Genomic DNA, 15769 nt, shown 5'->3' with positions numbered 1-15769 from the left:
TATGGAAAAAAGATGTATGTATTTAGAGTACAAAATGACATACAGAGAAACCACAAGGGTTGGGGTATATACAAAGGAATTTACAACAGAGCCTGTTTCAAATTCAGGGCCATTTCAAATCCACCGGGTCTGGCAGGCAGAAACAGTCCCTTCATCTCCCTGGGGATGTTTCCTTCTGTGCCTTTTGCACGGCACGTTCTGTTCCAATCTCTCTTGGGATTCCCCTTTCTTGCGTCAGTCCAGAGTACCTACAGAATTAAACAGAGGAGCAGGCAGACCGTGAAATGAAAATAGGTGGTTTTCGAATCAAGGCAGCAGCTACCATTTCAGCTTGGAAAGTTCATTTTAAAGAAGAACTAATTCCAGTTCACGTTCATCCCTTTAGAAAGTGATCTAAATTTATCCATTTTTATCAATTGTGCCTTGGCTTCTGTTCTGCTTCTCAGCATTCAGGTTGTTACAAGTCAATGTGCTAAAGCATAAAATATACCGTATTTTTCGCCCTATAGGACGCACCATCCCATACGGCGCACCTAGTTTTTTGGGGGGAAAATAAAGGGGGGGGGTTATTTTTTCCCCCAGGCACGGGGCTGGGGAGGGGGAAGCCCGAGCTTTCCCCAACCCCAGCCCCCAGAACAGGCGCCTGGCGCCGGGCTCCCACGGCTTGCGGAGAGCTGCGCAAAGCCTGGAGAGCGAGAGGGGTTGGTGCGCACCGACCCCTCTCGCTCTCCAGGCTTCAGTGAAAGCCTGCATTCGCCCCATAGGACGCACACACATTTCCCCTTCATTTTTGGAGGGGGAAAAGTGCGTCCTATAGGGCGAAAAATACGGTACTTAAGAAGACTAAGAAAACATCAAAACACACACACACACCGTGGAATGTGAAAGGTTTAATTTATTTTTTCCAACTATTATGAACCTTCAAGGCCCAAAGGGTTGGACTACAACTCCCATCATTCCTAGCCTATCCTCCAGATACTGTATTGTTGTTTGGAGACCTTAGCTCTTAAACCCAAAGCCAACCAAACAAATTGCTCCTTTATATCTCAAGTTGCCATCAAAAGGTTTTCAAACACCATCTCAAATGCCCCCAAGCCCCCAAACAACACACTGTTGGAGCAATTAAAGGATCCAACCCACACACACATCCATTAAGGCACTGGGAAAAGGGTATGTGAGAGGGCGTGATATTTCCTGGACTCCAACTCCCATAATCCCTGGCTGCTGGTTATGATAGCTGCTAGGACTGATGGAAGAATGGACTCCAACCATTTCTGGATGGCATTCACATTGGCCTTGACTTTAATTCTGACCTACACAGAAATTGCTGGCTTCACATGGACTATACACCTCTGAGGTTCATGGCTTCCCCCAAAGAATGGCAGGGACTGTAGTTAGTTCAGGGCGCCGGGAATTATAGCTCTGCGAGTGGCAAATTAACAGTTCCCAGGATTCTTTAGGGGAAGCCGTGTGCTTTAAATGTATGCCGTAGATGTGACCAAAGTGACTCTCCGTCTGAACTGGAGCCTGGCTTTCACCCACTGGAATTCAGAGCCAAGGTGTCAGGTGTGCGTGCAGGAGCCAGGCCCTGTGACCAGTAGGACTCTGCAGGACTGGGGCCTTCCTAAGTTTGTTCTGGAGAGGCAAGGTGCAGCAGCACAGGTGAGGCCGATTGGTAACTCACAGCACCTGGTGGCAAGAGCTGGGAAGGGATATAAGGTCAGCATTTCCCTTCGGCTCTTTGCCACAGCGACACGTTCCCTGCCTTGCTGCATTTGGCTCCTTGACTCCTTGCTCCTCAGACCCCTGACTTCATGACTCCTTGCTTCCTGACCCTCGGACCCCTGACTTTGTGACTCCTTGCTTCCTGACCCCCGGACCCCTGACTTTGTGACTCCTTGCTTCCTGACCCCCGGACCCCTGACTTCGTGACTCCTTGCTTCCTGACCCCCGGACCCCTGACTTTGTGACTCCTTGCTTCTTGATCCTCGGACCCCTGATTTTGTGACTCCTTGCTTCTTGAGCCTCGGACCCCTGACTTTGTGACTCCTTGCTTCTTGATCCTCGGACCCCTGACTTTGTGACTCCTTGCTTCTTGATCCTCGGACCCCTGACTTCATGACTCCTTGCTTCTTGACCCTCGGACCCCTGACTTCGTGACTCCTTGCTTCTTGATCCTCGGACCCCTGACTTCATGACTCCTTGCTTCTTGATCCTTGGACCCCTGACTTTGTGACTCCTTGCTTCCTGATCCTCGGACCCCTGACTTCATGACTCCTTGCTTCTTGATCCTCAGACCCTTGACTTCGTGACTCCTTGCTTCTTGATCCTTGGACCCCTGACTTTGTGACTCCTTGCTTCTTGATCCTCGGACCCCTGACTTCGTGACTCCTTGCTTCTTGACCCTTGCCTTCGTAACTCACGGCTCTCTGACCCTCAGACTCTTGGCTCCTCGACCCCCGTTCCTGCTCCCTCCCCGCCATCTTGCCCCTGGTCCTGACGTCCCCTGCTGGGACTTCGATCGCCCGTGAACCGGACCGGGACACAAGGTAAGGCTAGCTCACCATTCTGACAAGGCAGCGACACCACCAAGAAAACTTGAAACCAAACCTTACCTTCCAGAAACGCAAACTCGTCTATTGCTTCTATGGCGTTGTCTGCGGCGGGAGCAGCAATTTGAAAAGGAAATGATAATAAAAGGGAAATTAGGACTGATATCTGCAAGGATGGATCAGATTACAGAAATTTGTATTCTGAACTGTAGAAGGGCTCCTATTTGTTGGCTGCTAGAGAAGTTATGGCAGCTAATTTCAAATCTTCTCCATGCCCTTGAGGTTTCCCAAATCCCTGATATGGCCACTCTTTCTGCCCAAATAACACAGCTTGTGTTCCTAGTCCCTGTGAGGTTTCTTGGGGGAGGGGTTGCCCTCCACCCTAATCCCTGTACCTCTTTCTCCCCTTTAGGAGGAAAACCTATAGCTCAGTGGCAGATGGTGGGAATGTAAGAAGGTAAAATGCTTTTGGGAAATGATTTATAATGAATTGAAGAAAATGTTGAAATATACATTTGTTAAGAAACCAGAAGCATTTTTACTAGGCGTTACAGGTAATGAGATAAATAAGAAAGAAAAGAAGTTATTTTTATATGCAGTGACAGCAGCCAGAATATTGATGGCCCAGAAATGGAAACAGGAGGAATTACCTACGATAGAAGAATGGAGAACTAAAATGATGGATTATGCAGAACTGGACAGAATGACAGGAAGGATCCGGAATCGACGAGATCAAAGATTTACAGAAGATTGGGAAAAGTTTATCCAATATATGCAAAAACTGAGTGATAATAAAATTACGTTTGTAAGCTTTAAGGAAGCTCTGTGAGGGGAAAGGGTTAAAAGGGCAGAAATGTGTAAAAAGTTATAATAGGAAGGAATGGCAGACAAACTGAGGGAAGTCAAAAAAGAGAAGTAAGATGTAATTCAGATGTCTGGAATGTATAAATTTGTTTTTGTATTTGAAAACTAATAAAAATATAATATAAAAAAATATAGCTCAGTGGCAGAGCAGCCGTTTTGCCTACAGAAGTACCCCACCATCTCCCTTCCTAATCCGCAACCTGTGCTGTTTTCTTTCTCCACTCAGTTGGTTAGAGCTTGGTGCTGATGATGCCAAGAGGTTGCAGGTTCGATTCCAGTATGGGACAGCTGAATATTCCTGCATTGCAGGGGGTTGGAACAGATGATCCTTGAGGTCCCTTTCCAACCCTACAATTCTATGATTCTATAATTCCACAACTATCCGGGCTTTAGCATCACGGCAAACAACAATTAAGTGTGTCCTGGGCAAATTCCTCTCCTCCACCTATTTGAACCAACCATTCACTGAAACTGCAATGCTCTCCTCCTGCTTCGGCAGCGACCGTTCTTGTGAAATGCACAGCAGCTCAAGGGGGCCGGGATAAGGATTGTATCCAATGCAGGCCCTACTCAGAGTGGACCAATTTTATGTACGGTCAGACCTCACCTGGAGTACTGTGTCCAGTTCTGGGCACCACAGTTCAAGAAGGACACTGACAAACTGGAACGTGTCCAGAGGAGGGCAACCAAAATGGTCAAAGGCCTGGAAACGATGCCTTATGAGGAACGGCTAAGGGAGCTGGGCATGTTTAGCCTGGAGAAGAGGAGGTTAAGGGGTGATATGATAGCCATGTTCAAATATAGAAAAGGATGTCCTATAGAGGAGGGAGAAAGGTTGTTTTCTGCTGCTCCAGAGAAGCGGACACGGAGCAATGGATCCAAACTACAAGAAAGAAGATGCCACCTAAACATTAGGAAGAACTTCCTGACAGTAAGAGCTGTTCGACAGTGGAATTTGCTGCCAAGGAGTGTGGTGGAGTCTCCTTCTTTGGAGGTCTTTAAGCAGAGGCTTGACAACCATATGTCAGGAGTGCTCCGATGGTGTTTCCTGCTTGGCAGGGGGTTGGACTCGATGGCCCTTGTGGTCTATTCCAACTCTATGATTCTATGAAATTAACGAACCTAACTTACGTTACACTAATTTCCAATGGGTCTAGTCTGAGCAGGACAAGCACTCAATACAGCCCTGTCCTGCCTTGGACAGGTAGGAATACGTTCTTCATTTTCCACTAAAGCTTATTTTATGTACGGCTATTTTAATTTTGTTTTAGGGCTACCATACGTCTGGAATTTCCTGGGCATATCCAGGATTCGCCCGTTGAAGATAGTTTCTGGGTGAAATTTTTGAAAATCAGTTTAAATGTCCAGGAAAACCCAGGTATACGGCAGTCCATATCGGAAGTGTTAATTGTTTTTGGTGAATTTCCTAAAAAATAGCTTAAAACATCGTTGTTGTTTTTTTGAGATGTTGCAAAAAAAGAAAAAAAAGCCCAACATCTTTGCCAAAACAGAAAAAAGCTCACTTTTCAAAATATGGCAACCCCATTTTAATAACCCATGAAGCATTCCTCTGGTTGTAACCTTGTCGAGACATACACACAGCGTCAATTTTGGTTCTTAAGAATTAGGAAGACAAGATGGGTGGGGTATAAATGATAAAACTGTTATTATTTTACTTCCTTACCCAGGTCTTTCCTCTGGAGAGTTTTCCGTTTTCCTTGCTGTGCGTAGATGTAGGCATCTTTTGCAATGGTTTCCACAAACAACTCCTGTGAGGATGGAAGCAAAGTGGGCAAAACAGTTTTTATGGACTGTAAATAAGTATCTACTTTTGTCTGTCCTGAATCATCAAAAACTCGGCTTTGCTGGATGCCCAGGACTTTTGATATTATGGAGAGAGGAAGAGAAACTTTTCTCTCTGTTCACTTCCTCCACACAATTTGATACACCTTTCTTGTATGTCTGCTGCCTTGCTTTTTCTCTGAACTGAAATGCCCCCAAATGTTGTAACCCTTCCTCATCAGGGAGTTGTCTCCGCCACCACAATCATTTTGGTTGCTTTTTCTGAGCCTTTCCCAAGTTCACAATATCCTTATTGAGTTGAGTTCACAATATCCTTATTTAGTTGGACGGTTACGTTCAGTCAAAGGTGACTCGGGGGTTGCGGCGCTCATCTCGCTTTCAGGCCGAGGGAGCCGGCGTTTGTCCGCAGACAGCTTTCCGGGTCGTGTGGCCAGCAGGACTGAACCGCTTCTGGCGCAACGGGACACCGTGACGGAAGCCAGAGTGCATGGAAACGCCATTTACCTTCCTACAAAAAAGTTACCTATTTAACTACTCGCCCTGGTGTGCTTTCGAACTGCTAAGTTGGCAGGAGCTGGGACAGAGGAATGGGAGCTCACCCCGTCACAAGGATTCGAACCAGTGACCTTCTGATCGGCAAGCCCAAGAGGCTCAGTGGTTTAGGCCATAGTGCCACCTGTGTCCAAAGAAGCACATGGTATTCCAAGCACGTTCATGCTATAGATTTGTATAACAGTATTTTGATACTGTGCATTAATATGGAAAGCCAAGTTGGTTTATTAGAAGATCCAAAAGCCACAGCAGGGGCGATAGCTTTATCTTAACCAATAAAAATCTCACTCAGCAACACTACCAATAGTATATGCTGTCATACTAAAACATCCTATTTTATTAATATTACTATCAGTGTTCTCTCAAAACAGTAGAATCATCAATAATTAAGTGGCACATTCAGTAATTTACTGCAGAATATTTCTTTTCATATTATTAACATAAAGCCATGGTCAAATCCACCAAAATTTCTTATTACACAAAATAAAAAGTAATTCTCAAATAAAATGTGCAAATTAGATCTGAGTCCCCTTTGCAATAGACTGCTAGCCCATCCAGGAACCGTTGGTTTGTTTTTTCCTTCTTTGGATGTTGCCATGGCTTCTGGCTAGCACAATAAAGGTAAAGGTAAAGGTACCCCTGCCCGTACGGGCCAGTCTTGACAGACTCTAGGGTTGTGCGCCCATCTCACTCAAGAGGCCGGGGGCCAGCGCTGTCCGCAGACACTTCCGGGTCACGTGGCCAGCGTGACATCGCTGCTCTGGCGAGCCAGCGCAGCACACGGAAACGCCATTTACCTTCCCGCCAGTAAGCGGTCCCTATTTATCTACTTGCACCCGGGAGTGCTTTCGAACTGCTAGGTTGGCAGGCGCTGGGACCGAACAACGGGAGCTCACCCCGCCGCGGGGATTCGAACCGCCGACCTTTCGATCGGCAAGCCCTAGGCGCTGAGGCTTTTACCCACAGCGCCACCCGCTAGCACAATAAAAATTATTAAATTAAATTAATATATGAATTTATTTGAAATATGAGTCCTGCCTGTCTCCCAAGTTAGGCTTTGCCTTTTACATGTATCCCAAGGAAATATACAAGCATAAGATGATTTATAAACAATTTGGGGAGCTAAAACTCATAATATTAATTATGAGCATTAGAAAAATAATTACATGATTACTGTGTTAGACACACCAATATTCACAATTATGATAGACATTCAAGAATAGCCATAATTATAATCAGAACACCCACAATTGTAATTAATTCATAGGGACCATGTAATAATGAATTACCTGGCCAGGTATATAACAGAACAAGCATCAGGAATATGTTTGCAGAACCCCACCCCCTCTTCGCCACGTGGTTAGAACTTGCAGCCAATCGCCGCAGCCAAAAGTGGCACAGCCCCGCCCACCGCCCACCCTCCTTTCCACTCTGTCACGCCTTTCACCCGACCCAGGGAAAAAGCTTCTGATTGGCCAAAGGTGGCCTACGTAACCACCCGTCCCCGCGTAGCCGAAGACGAAAACAGCCTCCTGATTGGGCAAGGGCGTAACCGTGCAGGACCGCCCACCTCCTTAGCTCGAGGGCAACTCACGTCGCCCGCCGCAACGAAAGCCGGCCTCCTGATTGGCGGAGGCTTAAAAGCGGCGCCCCGCCCACCGCCTTAACCTAAGTCGACCGCCGCCGCGCGCTCGCGCGCCAACGCAGTCGGCCTCCTGATTGGCCGAGGCAAACACGAGACCCCGCCCACCGCCTCCCTCAGTCAGTCGCTCACCGCCGCGCGCGCCAAAATGAAGATGGCCTCCTGGCTGGCCAGGCTGACGTCCGGGTCGGCCTTGACCAGCGCCTTGACACGCGCCAGGGGCAGTCGGGCCGGCCGGGCCGCGCCGGAGGAGGTGGCAGCAGCAGCAGCAGATGCCGCCGCCCCCGGTACTGGAGGCGGCGGTTCGGACTCTTCGTCTGCCGGCGCCGAAGCCGCCACGGCGTTTCCCTCAGCCAGCGCCATCTTAGCCGGGCTGTGGAGTGGCGCCAGTGCGCCTGCGCCGCGGCCGGCCTGTCAATCGAAGCGCCCATTTCCCGCTCTTTGCGCTCGAACGCCACGCCCCCTCTCGCGAGCCACGTGCTTCTGGAGCCCAATAACTTGGTATCACGTGTTCAGAGGCGGCTAAGTTGTTGTTGAGTTGTTTAGTCGTGTCCGCCTCTTCGTGACCCCCTGGACCAGAGCACGCCAGGCCCTCCTGTCTTCCACTGCCTCCCGCAGTTTGGTCAAACTCATGCTGGTCGCTTCGAGAACACTGTCCCACCATCTCGTCCTCTTTCGCCCCCTTCTCCTTGCGCCCTCCATCTTTCCCAACATCAGGGTCTTTTCCAGGGAGTCTTCTCTTCTCATGAGGTGGCCAAAGTCTTGGAGCCTCAGCTTCAGGATCTGTCCTTCCAGTGAGCACTCAGGGCTGATTTCCTTCAGAATGGAGAGGTTTGATCTTCTTGCAGTCCATGGGACTCTCAAGAGTCTCCTCCAGCACCAGAATTCAAAAGCATCCATTCTTCAGCCATCAGCCTTCTTTATGGTCCAGCTCTCACTTCCATACATCACTACTGGGAAAACCATGGCTTTAACTATACGGACCTTTGTTGGTAAGGTGATGTCTCTACTTTTAAACGCGGCTAAGTTACCACGTGGCAAACCTCTAGACTGGATTCCAGTTGTCGGGGAACCGGCTGGTTGCTGAGTTAACCCATTGGAAAAATTATTATTATTATTATTATTATTATTATTATTATTATTATTATTATTTATACCCTGCCCTCCCCAGCCAAGACTGGGCTCAGGTTGGCTAACAACCAATAATAAAACAAGTTTATTAAAACACAATTTAAAAAACAAGATTAAAATACAACATTAAAATGTTAGGATGCAGCCTCTTCACAGGAGGAGAAAGGGGGTGGGAATCAAACTGATTCTAAGCCAAAGGCCAGGCAGAACAACTCTTGTCTTATGGGCCCTGCGGAAAGAGATCAGATCCCGCAGGGCCCTGGTCTCATGGAGCCAGTGTTGAAAAGGCGCTGGCTCTGGTTGAGGCTAATATGACTTCCTTAGGGCCCAGGACCTCTAGGGTGTTGCTATTTATGGACCTTAAGGTCCTCCATGGGGCATACCAGGAGAGGTGGTCCCATAGGTAACCAATGAAGGGTGGGGAGGGGGAAAATATTTATTTTGAAATATGGAGTTTTGGTTGCCACGTATTTATGTAATAAGATGCAAGAAAATAGTCAACCATACACATTAGTGAGGACAACAGTTCCTTTCCAGAATATCCAGGAAAGAAGTGTGTTGTATAAAGACAGATAACCAACTAAATATTATTTGATAAGTGATGTTCCCCTACATTTTTTTAAAATAACAAGTATAGAACTTTGAGCATTCAAATGGCTTTCTGGACATTTTGTTGTAATCTTTACAAAAAACCATGTAAGGTAAAGGGACCCCTGACCATTAGGTCCAGTCGTGGCCAACTGGGGTTGCAGCACTCATCTCACTTTATTGGCCGAGGGAGCCGGCGTACAGCTTCCGGGTCATGTGGCCAGCAGGACTAAGCCACTTCTGGCAAACCAGAGCAGCACACGGAAACACCGTTTGCATTCCCGCCGGAGTGGTACCTATTTATCTATTTGCACTGGTGTGCTTTCAAACTGCTAGGTTGGCAGGAGCAGGGACTGAGCAAGGGGAGCTCACCCTGTCGCGGGGATTTGAACCATTGACCACCTGATTGGCAAGTCCTAGGCTCTGTGGTTTAACCCACAGCGCCACCCACATCCCTTGTAAGGTAGGGCGCTGCTAATAAACAGTACATAAATCCTTACTTCTCGTAATCACCACCATTTATCCGACATTCCATGGTGCGCATATATATATATATATATACATACATACACACACCGGTTTAGAACAAAATGAGGTAGTGATTATTTCCTTTTACTTGATCATATTTAGTATTGAGAAGTACATAGGAAGCTGCCAAATTCCAAGTCAGGCGTTTCACTGGTCCAGCTCACATTGTGGCAATGCCTTTCCAGAGTTTCCGGTGGCATCTTACAAGGTAACAGGAATCAAAACTGAAACCTTCTGCATGGCTTTCTGACAGTTACGGCTTACCCCACTGCATATTACCCAGACCTTATTTAATTTACACTGGTATTTAAAAAATATACCGATGCAGAAGCTGATAGAAGGGAGAAGGGTAAGCAGTATCAAGTCAAATCGCTGGTCCATGTAGCTCAATATCAACTATGCCAACTGGCAGTAACTTTAAAGACTGGTCCTATCAGGTGATGCCGGGAATTGAATCAAGGGCCTTGGGCATGCAAAAGTATCCCATTGAACTCTGGACCTTTCCATAAAAATTAATGGATCCTGAATAGCGGGCTGAATTAAATAGGATCTTATAGAACCCAAATGCTCTATAAAGGGCTTAAAACATAGGAGCACTGTGGTGAGTCAATGTAAGCATGACAGCTAAACAGAACAGTGATAAGACACGGCATAACGCTTCTAAGTTAGTATTTTACTATTTCACTTTAATGAAGTAAATATTTGGGTTGTGGGGGCTTGCTGACAACTGGCATCCTGTGATTTGTTGGAACTGCAGTCAAGGTTTCCTTTCCAGTTTTTTGAATATGTGGGCAAGACCAGAAATTGTGCGCAAGATCTGCTTCTGAGTGCATAAGGGAGGTCTACACTGAGAGCTTGCTTGGTAAATCTGAGCCTTTGAAGTAGTACAATAATGAGCCTGGGCTCCTCCACACTGGTGTGTTATTGTGTGTGTATCCTGCCAACATGCTCTTGACACGGTAACAGTGGTGGATTTATTCTGCTTTATTCTAGGATGCTTCTCCAATGCTGTCCTGTCCAGAGGGCAACAAAATCGGGACAAAAAGAACATTTGTTCAGTTAGAGGATTTCACCAGGAAGGTATGCCCATTAGGAATGGAGCAATGTGGCCACCTCAAAACTTCTGCAAGCGCACAAACAGTACTGAAAGTGGGGTTGGCTGCGTGTCGTGTGACTACCTTGAGCACAAATCATCATGAATGTGCAATGGAACAGATGCTTGGAAGGGCCCTCCTTTGTTTTTTTTTCTGCAAGCAGACGTAGCTCTATTCTTGCTTATTCCAAATCTAGACTTGGATTAATACGTCACAGGACATGTCACTTTCTATTAAGCTAAAAGGGGATCAGATAGCAACCGTGCTCTGGTGTGATCCTCCGTGGAGATTACCAGGGAGCGAAAGAGAGAGTCTTTCCCTTGCATTCCTCCTACCTCTCCAGACAGGTTCTAATCAGCAGGGAGATATGATTCCTCCAGGGCAAAAGGTGCCTCAATGATGCCCCACGGGCTCCAGGATCCTGCCCTTGACGCTGCGCTCTCTGGTTCATGACGGATCCTGGTGAAGCTCTGAAAGCTAAGGCACCATGTGGGAGCAGTTGAAGAAAGCACTCTTTTGCCCGTTCTCCATCAGCCTTGTGGGGTTCCGGAAGTGGATCCGCGCCTTCTGGAGCAAAAACGGCCTCTTGACACTTTCCATGCTTTCCGTGATGACTGGGTGCCTGGTGGGGTTTCTGCTGAGGACACTGGAATTGTCTGATTTGGTAAGTGACTGGTTTTTATGGAACAGCAACAGGGCAGGCCTTTCCGAAGCAAGACATGCAATAGGCAGAGACTGGATTTCTACGACAGAGGCCATAGCTAGCTTGGAAATAGCATACTCCGGCATGACCCCACCTTGGTGGGGGTCAGCTGTGTTTACTCCAGTATAGTGCATATGCTCGGGCGCGCTTAACATCCCATGCAGATACTGCAGGAAGCTTCTTTCCGGAGAAAGGAACTGAGCAGTGGGATTTTGTTGCCCCAGAAGCAGCCAGTTTCAAACCTGAGTGGCCCTGGAAGAATGGAGAGTGTGTGTGTTTTGGTTGTTGTTTTGTTTAGTGAGGGGATTGAGTTTGGGATCCTTCACTTTTTTTCTGGCAGAGGGATTGGTATCCAGAGAGGCAAGAGTTTCTACAGGTGAAGCTTTTTGCTGCCATGATGATCCATGGATTAAAGGTGGAGGAGCAATTCTATTCTATTTGCAGTTTAATGAGAAGCTATCTGTTTTCCACTTCTTGAACTAATCCAGAAACACAGCTGCCCTTCGAAACTCACACCTCTCTGACTTTTGCAGTGCAGTGTTCCAATCAAGTAATGTATACAAAAACACATGTTTTGGTGAAGGTAACATACAAAAAGGCATTATATTAGAGGGAATTGCTTCCCAAAATGTGCTTATTAGGAGAAATCTGTACCAAAATGTTGGTACCTTACTTGGCTGGAAAACCCAGAAGTGTGAATTCCGCAGGACAGCTGTCTTTCAGATCGCATATTGTTTCAGAAAGCTTGAATTAGCTATGTTCGCCTTTAAATGTGATTCAAATCAAACTCCTCCTGCATCCCCAATAACAGGGGTACCTTATTTCAGAGGTTGTGGCTACCTGAAAACTCAGGAGGAATCACCAGAGAATAAGCTGTTACCCCACCCACCTTGGCCAGCTCCTCTTTCGACATGGCCTTGTGCCATCTCTGACAGGGTTTAGAGAAGCCATTTCTGTTACGGGTGCTTGGTGTCATAGCTCAAAGTGCCGAGCTAAGCTGGTTACTTAACTGCAGCAAGACTCTTCTCTCCTTCCCCGTCGTTGTGGCTACGATTCCCACTGAACGCAGTGCTGAATTGAATAAATTGACATTGGAAAAGTATTGGTGCCAGGGACAGATCTGCTATGAAACGAATGAATTTTAACCTTCAGGGCCCCTAATCCCAGAGGGGCCCCAGAAGTAACAGTCTACATTGATTTAAAAATTTGGGTCTAGTAGACCCAATTTGAGTCACATGACTCAAAATTGATTTTTTTTTTTGTTTATGTTTCAACAATCCCAAAGTGTTGAGCGTCAGCAGCACAAATGTTGTAAAGGTGGAGTGTCACAGCGCAGCAATTTTTAAGCCAAATCTTAGCTGTAGTAGTTATTTTTTAAATAAAAAGTGTGGTGATCTGTCATGGAACAACCCCGTTGGAGAAGATAGCAGTGGTTACCCAGACCTCGTTGCTGGTTGCAAAGCCCCGCCCCGCCCAACAGTTCAAGCTTCAGGGTCCAAAAATGTATGTCTGGCACTGATACCTTCACCTCTTAAGCCAGGGGTGGTAAACCAGTGATCCTCCAGGTGTTGGACTAGAACTCCATCCCTGACCATAGGCCATGCTGGCTGTTGGTGCTGAGGAGAGTCCAACAATGTCTGGAGGGCCAAACGTTCCTCAGCCCGTTTTCATAGGTTTTCATAGGTCTACTCTGAGCAGAGTAGAGCTTGATTCAACCCCTTCCTAATTCTATAAACTCTGCTGGGGAGTTCAAAGGATAAGCCTGCAATCTTTACGTAGGCTTCCTACTGTTCTGTTGAGCTCTGTGGGACACCCTCCTCAGAAAGTGAGCATACATTTGGGCCGTGAAATACTCCTCTCCAATTTCTAGCTTGGTAGCAAAGGATCAACTCTTGTTTCCTCTCCTTTTTGGCACTCAGAATGGGGCCCTCCCAATAGTTGCTTCCCCTGGCCACATGCGCACCACGCATTTAAAGCACACGCCTTCCCCCAAAGAATCCTGGCAATAACATAGGAACACAGGAAGCTGCCTTATACTGGATCAGACCATAAGTCCATCTGGCACATGGTTGTCTATGCTGACTTGCAGGGTTTCTCTCCAGGGTTTCAGGTAAAGGGCATTCACATCCCTACCAGGAGATGCTGGGATCTGAACCAGGGCTATCAAGAATAAGAATAAGAATTTATTATTTATATCCCACCCATCTGGCTGGGTTTCCCCAGCCACTCTGGGCGGCTCCCGACAGAATATTAAAAACACAATAAAACATCAAACATTAAAAACTTCCCTAAACAGGGCTGCCTTCAGATGTCTTCTAAAAGTCAGATAGTTCTTTATTTCCTTGACGTCTGATGGGAGGGTGTTCCACAGGGAGGGCGCTATGACCGAGAAGGCCCTCTGCCTGGTTCCCTGCAACCTCATTTCTCGCAGGGAGGGAACCGCCAGAAGACCCTCGGAGCTGGACCTCAGTGTCCGGGCTGGACGATGGGGGTGGGGATGCTCCTTCAGGTATACTGGGCCGAGGCTGTTTAGGACTTTAAAAGTCAGCACCAACACTCTGAATTGCGCTCCGAAACGTACTGTGAGCCAACGTAGGTCTTTCAGGACCGGTGTTATATGGTCTTGGCGGCCATTCCCAGTCACCAGTCTAGCTGCGGCATTCTGCGAGAGGGTGGGGTAACTGCACCCACCACCACAAAGCAGCCCTTGGAGAGCTGGCCACCTTTGCCCTATGGAAACGTCTCCATTCGTGATTCTGGATGTGAGGGCTAAGCCTGCACAATCTTGTCACCAACGGGAGGTGTGGAGGGTGGCAACACGAGAATGGGCCTTTTCAGTGGTGGCTGGATGGGCGAGGTATAAATACTAATTATTATTATTATTACTATTATATGCTCTCTTGGGAAGGCTAGCCTGGTACCATCGTTACATATTCTTAGCTGCCAGGTGAAAACACCCATCAGGCCTTTAGCTTTTAACTAACTTCGCCTTTTTGTGTGAGTGGGATGTTTTAATGTAGATTTTTAGGTGTGTGGTTTTTTGTTTTGTTTTGCTGGCTTTATTGCTTAAAATATTTTAAGTCGCTTTGAGTTGCTGTGGCAAAAAAAGGGACGTCATCACCACCATCATCCTACCCACGTGTAAATTTATAGGAGGGAAAATGTGCTTTGAAAGAACATCGTTAATTCCTTGCCATTGAATGATGGCTGCTACTTGGTCACATCCACACCAGCACGTAGCTTCCCTCAAAGAATCCCAGGAACTGTAGTTTACCCTTCACAAAGCTTCAGCTCCCAGCCCCCTTAACTAACTACAGCTCCCAGAGTTCTTTGGGAGAAGCCACACACTTTAAATGTACGGCGTGAATGTGAGATTGTTTTCAACCTAGGTTCCAGCTGTGTGTGCGATGACTTTCTTTTTTTGCTGCAAGTTCTGTGTTTCCCTGCTCCTCCCAAGTTCTCCTCTGTGGCCTAACGCTTTTGCCTTTCCCCCTCCCCTGCAGGAGAAGCAGTATTTCTCATTCCCTGGAGAACTCCTGATGAGGATGTTGAAGATGCTGATATTACCACTGATCACCTCCAGGTGAGAGCAAGGAGGCCAGGAAGTGGCAGGTGGAGAGGGAGTCGCAATATTGTTTAGAACAGCTCCTTTGCGCTTGGAAGAGAAGAGTTTGCTTTCCTGGGGGTGCAGTTCACACCTCCCTCCAGAGTTGCCATGGGCAATGTGCCAGGAGAGGTGCAATTAGTTCTTCCAACAAAAGAAATAGTCAGCTTTGTTTTTGAGCCACTCAAACCTCCCTCAACCCCAGGGAAGAAAACATTTGAATCTCATGGGCCTCTGCATTTATTTACGCATGGAATCGTAGAGTCCCGAGGGGGTCCCAAGGGTCAACTCACCCAAACGCATGCAAATCAGGAATCGGGGCCGGCCCAAGACATTTTGCCACCTTGGGTGAAACAGAAAACTGAGTGGCAGCAGGGTCAAGGAAAAGCAGATTTCAGGCAGAGGAAAGAACGGGGGCTGGCAGAGGCTGTCTTGAGAGGCTGAGATGCAAACCTCAAGCCACACAACTCGGAGGTTGGTAGCAAAGGCAAGGCAGACAACAAGGAAGGCATTCCCTGGGCAAAGGGTTGAGGAGCTGGCCAGGATGCAGCCCAGTCTGGACACCTCACTCCACTTCCCTGCATCCTCTTCGCCACAAGGAATTAAAACCCGTCGTCTCCTGCTGAATAATAAAGGAGTCTAAAGGTTGTGGGGATCGATTGGCAGAGAGCTGAGCATCAGTTTGAGGGTTACACATACTGAAAAATA

General features: G+C 47.3%; 2 protein-coding genes across 4 annotated transcripts in view; one reads left to right on the top strand and one right to left on the bottom strand.

Moving 5' to 3' along the window:
• On the bottom strand, positions 1–7799 carry POLE4 (DNA polymerase epsilon 4, accessory subunit). The gene is made up of 4 exons (XM_028713449.2): positions 7546–7799; positions 5101–5185; positions 2616–2657; positions 1–248 (listed from the first exon to the last, which is right to left on the bottom strand). The coding sequence occupies exons 1-4, from the start codon at positions 7774–7776 to the stop codon at positions 235–237; spliced, it is 372 nt and encodes a 123-aa protein (XP_028569282.2). The 5' UTR covers positions 7777–7799; the 3' UTR covers positions 1–234.
• Positions 7800–7914: 115 nt separating this feature from the next.
• Positions 7915–15769, top strand: part of LOC114588414 (excitatory amino acid transporter 5-like) — a 32828-nt gene continuing 24973 nt past the window's right edge. Inside the window, exons 1-3 of one of the 3 annotated variants that reach the window (XM_077921789.1) lie at positions 7915–8405; positions 10654–10740; positions 14961–15040. In XM_077921789.1, the coding sequence (XP_077777915.1) occupies positions 10666–10740; positions 14961–15040 (155 nt within the window). In that variant the 5' untranslated portion in view covers positions 7915–8405; positions 10654–10665. Of the gene's footprint in view, positions 8406–8497; positions 11419–14960; positions 15041–15769 lie in introns of those variants that run through there. The other 2 variants (XM_077921788.1, XM_028713700.2) reach the window with 2 other exon arrangements.

Source organism: Podarcis muralis, chromosome 18, assembly GCF_964188315.1.
Source record: "Podarcis muralis chromosome 18, rPodMur119.hap1.1, whole genome shotgun sequence".
In the NCBI taxonomy this organism is placed as follows: domain Eukaryota; kingdom Metazoa; phylum Chordata; class Lepidosauria; order Squamata; family Lacertidae; genus Podarcis; species Podarcis muralis.
Note: the sequence above shows the minus strand (reverse complement) of the source record. Positions and strands in the feature narration are given on the sequence as shown.

What these genes read in the sequence shown, in the direction of transcription:
- POLE4 (XM_028713449.2), bottom strand. Translation starts at nt 7,776, where the DNA reads ATGGCGCTGGCTGAGGGAAACGCCGTGGCGGCTTCGGCGCCGGCAGAC. An exon ending in TCATTTTGGCGCGCGCGGCG is followed by an intron (nt 5,186 to 7,545) that starts GTGAGCGACTGA and finishes CCATCCTCACAG; the next exon opens with GAGTTGTTTGTGGAAACCAT. An exon ending in TCTCCAGAGGAAAGACCTGG is followed by an intron (nt 2,658 to 5,100) that starts GTAAGGAAGTAA and finishes CTCCCGCCGCAG; the next exon opens with ACAACGCCATAGAAGCAATA.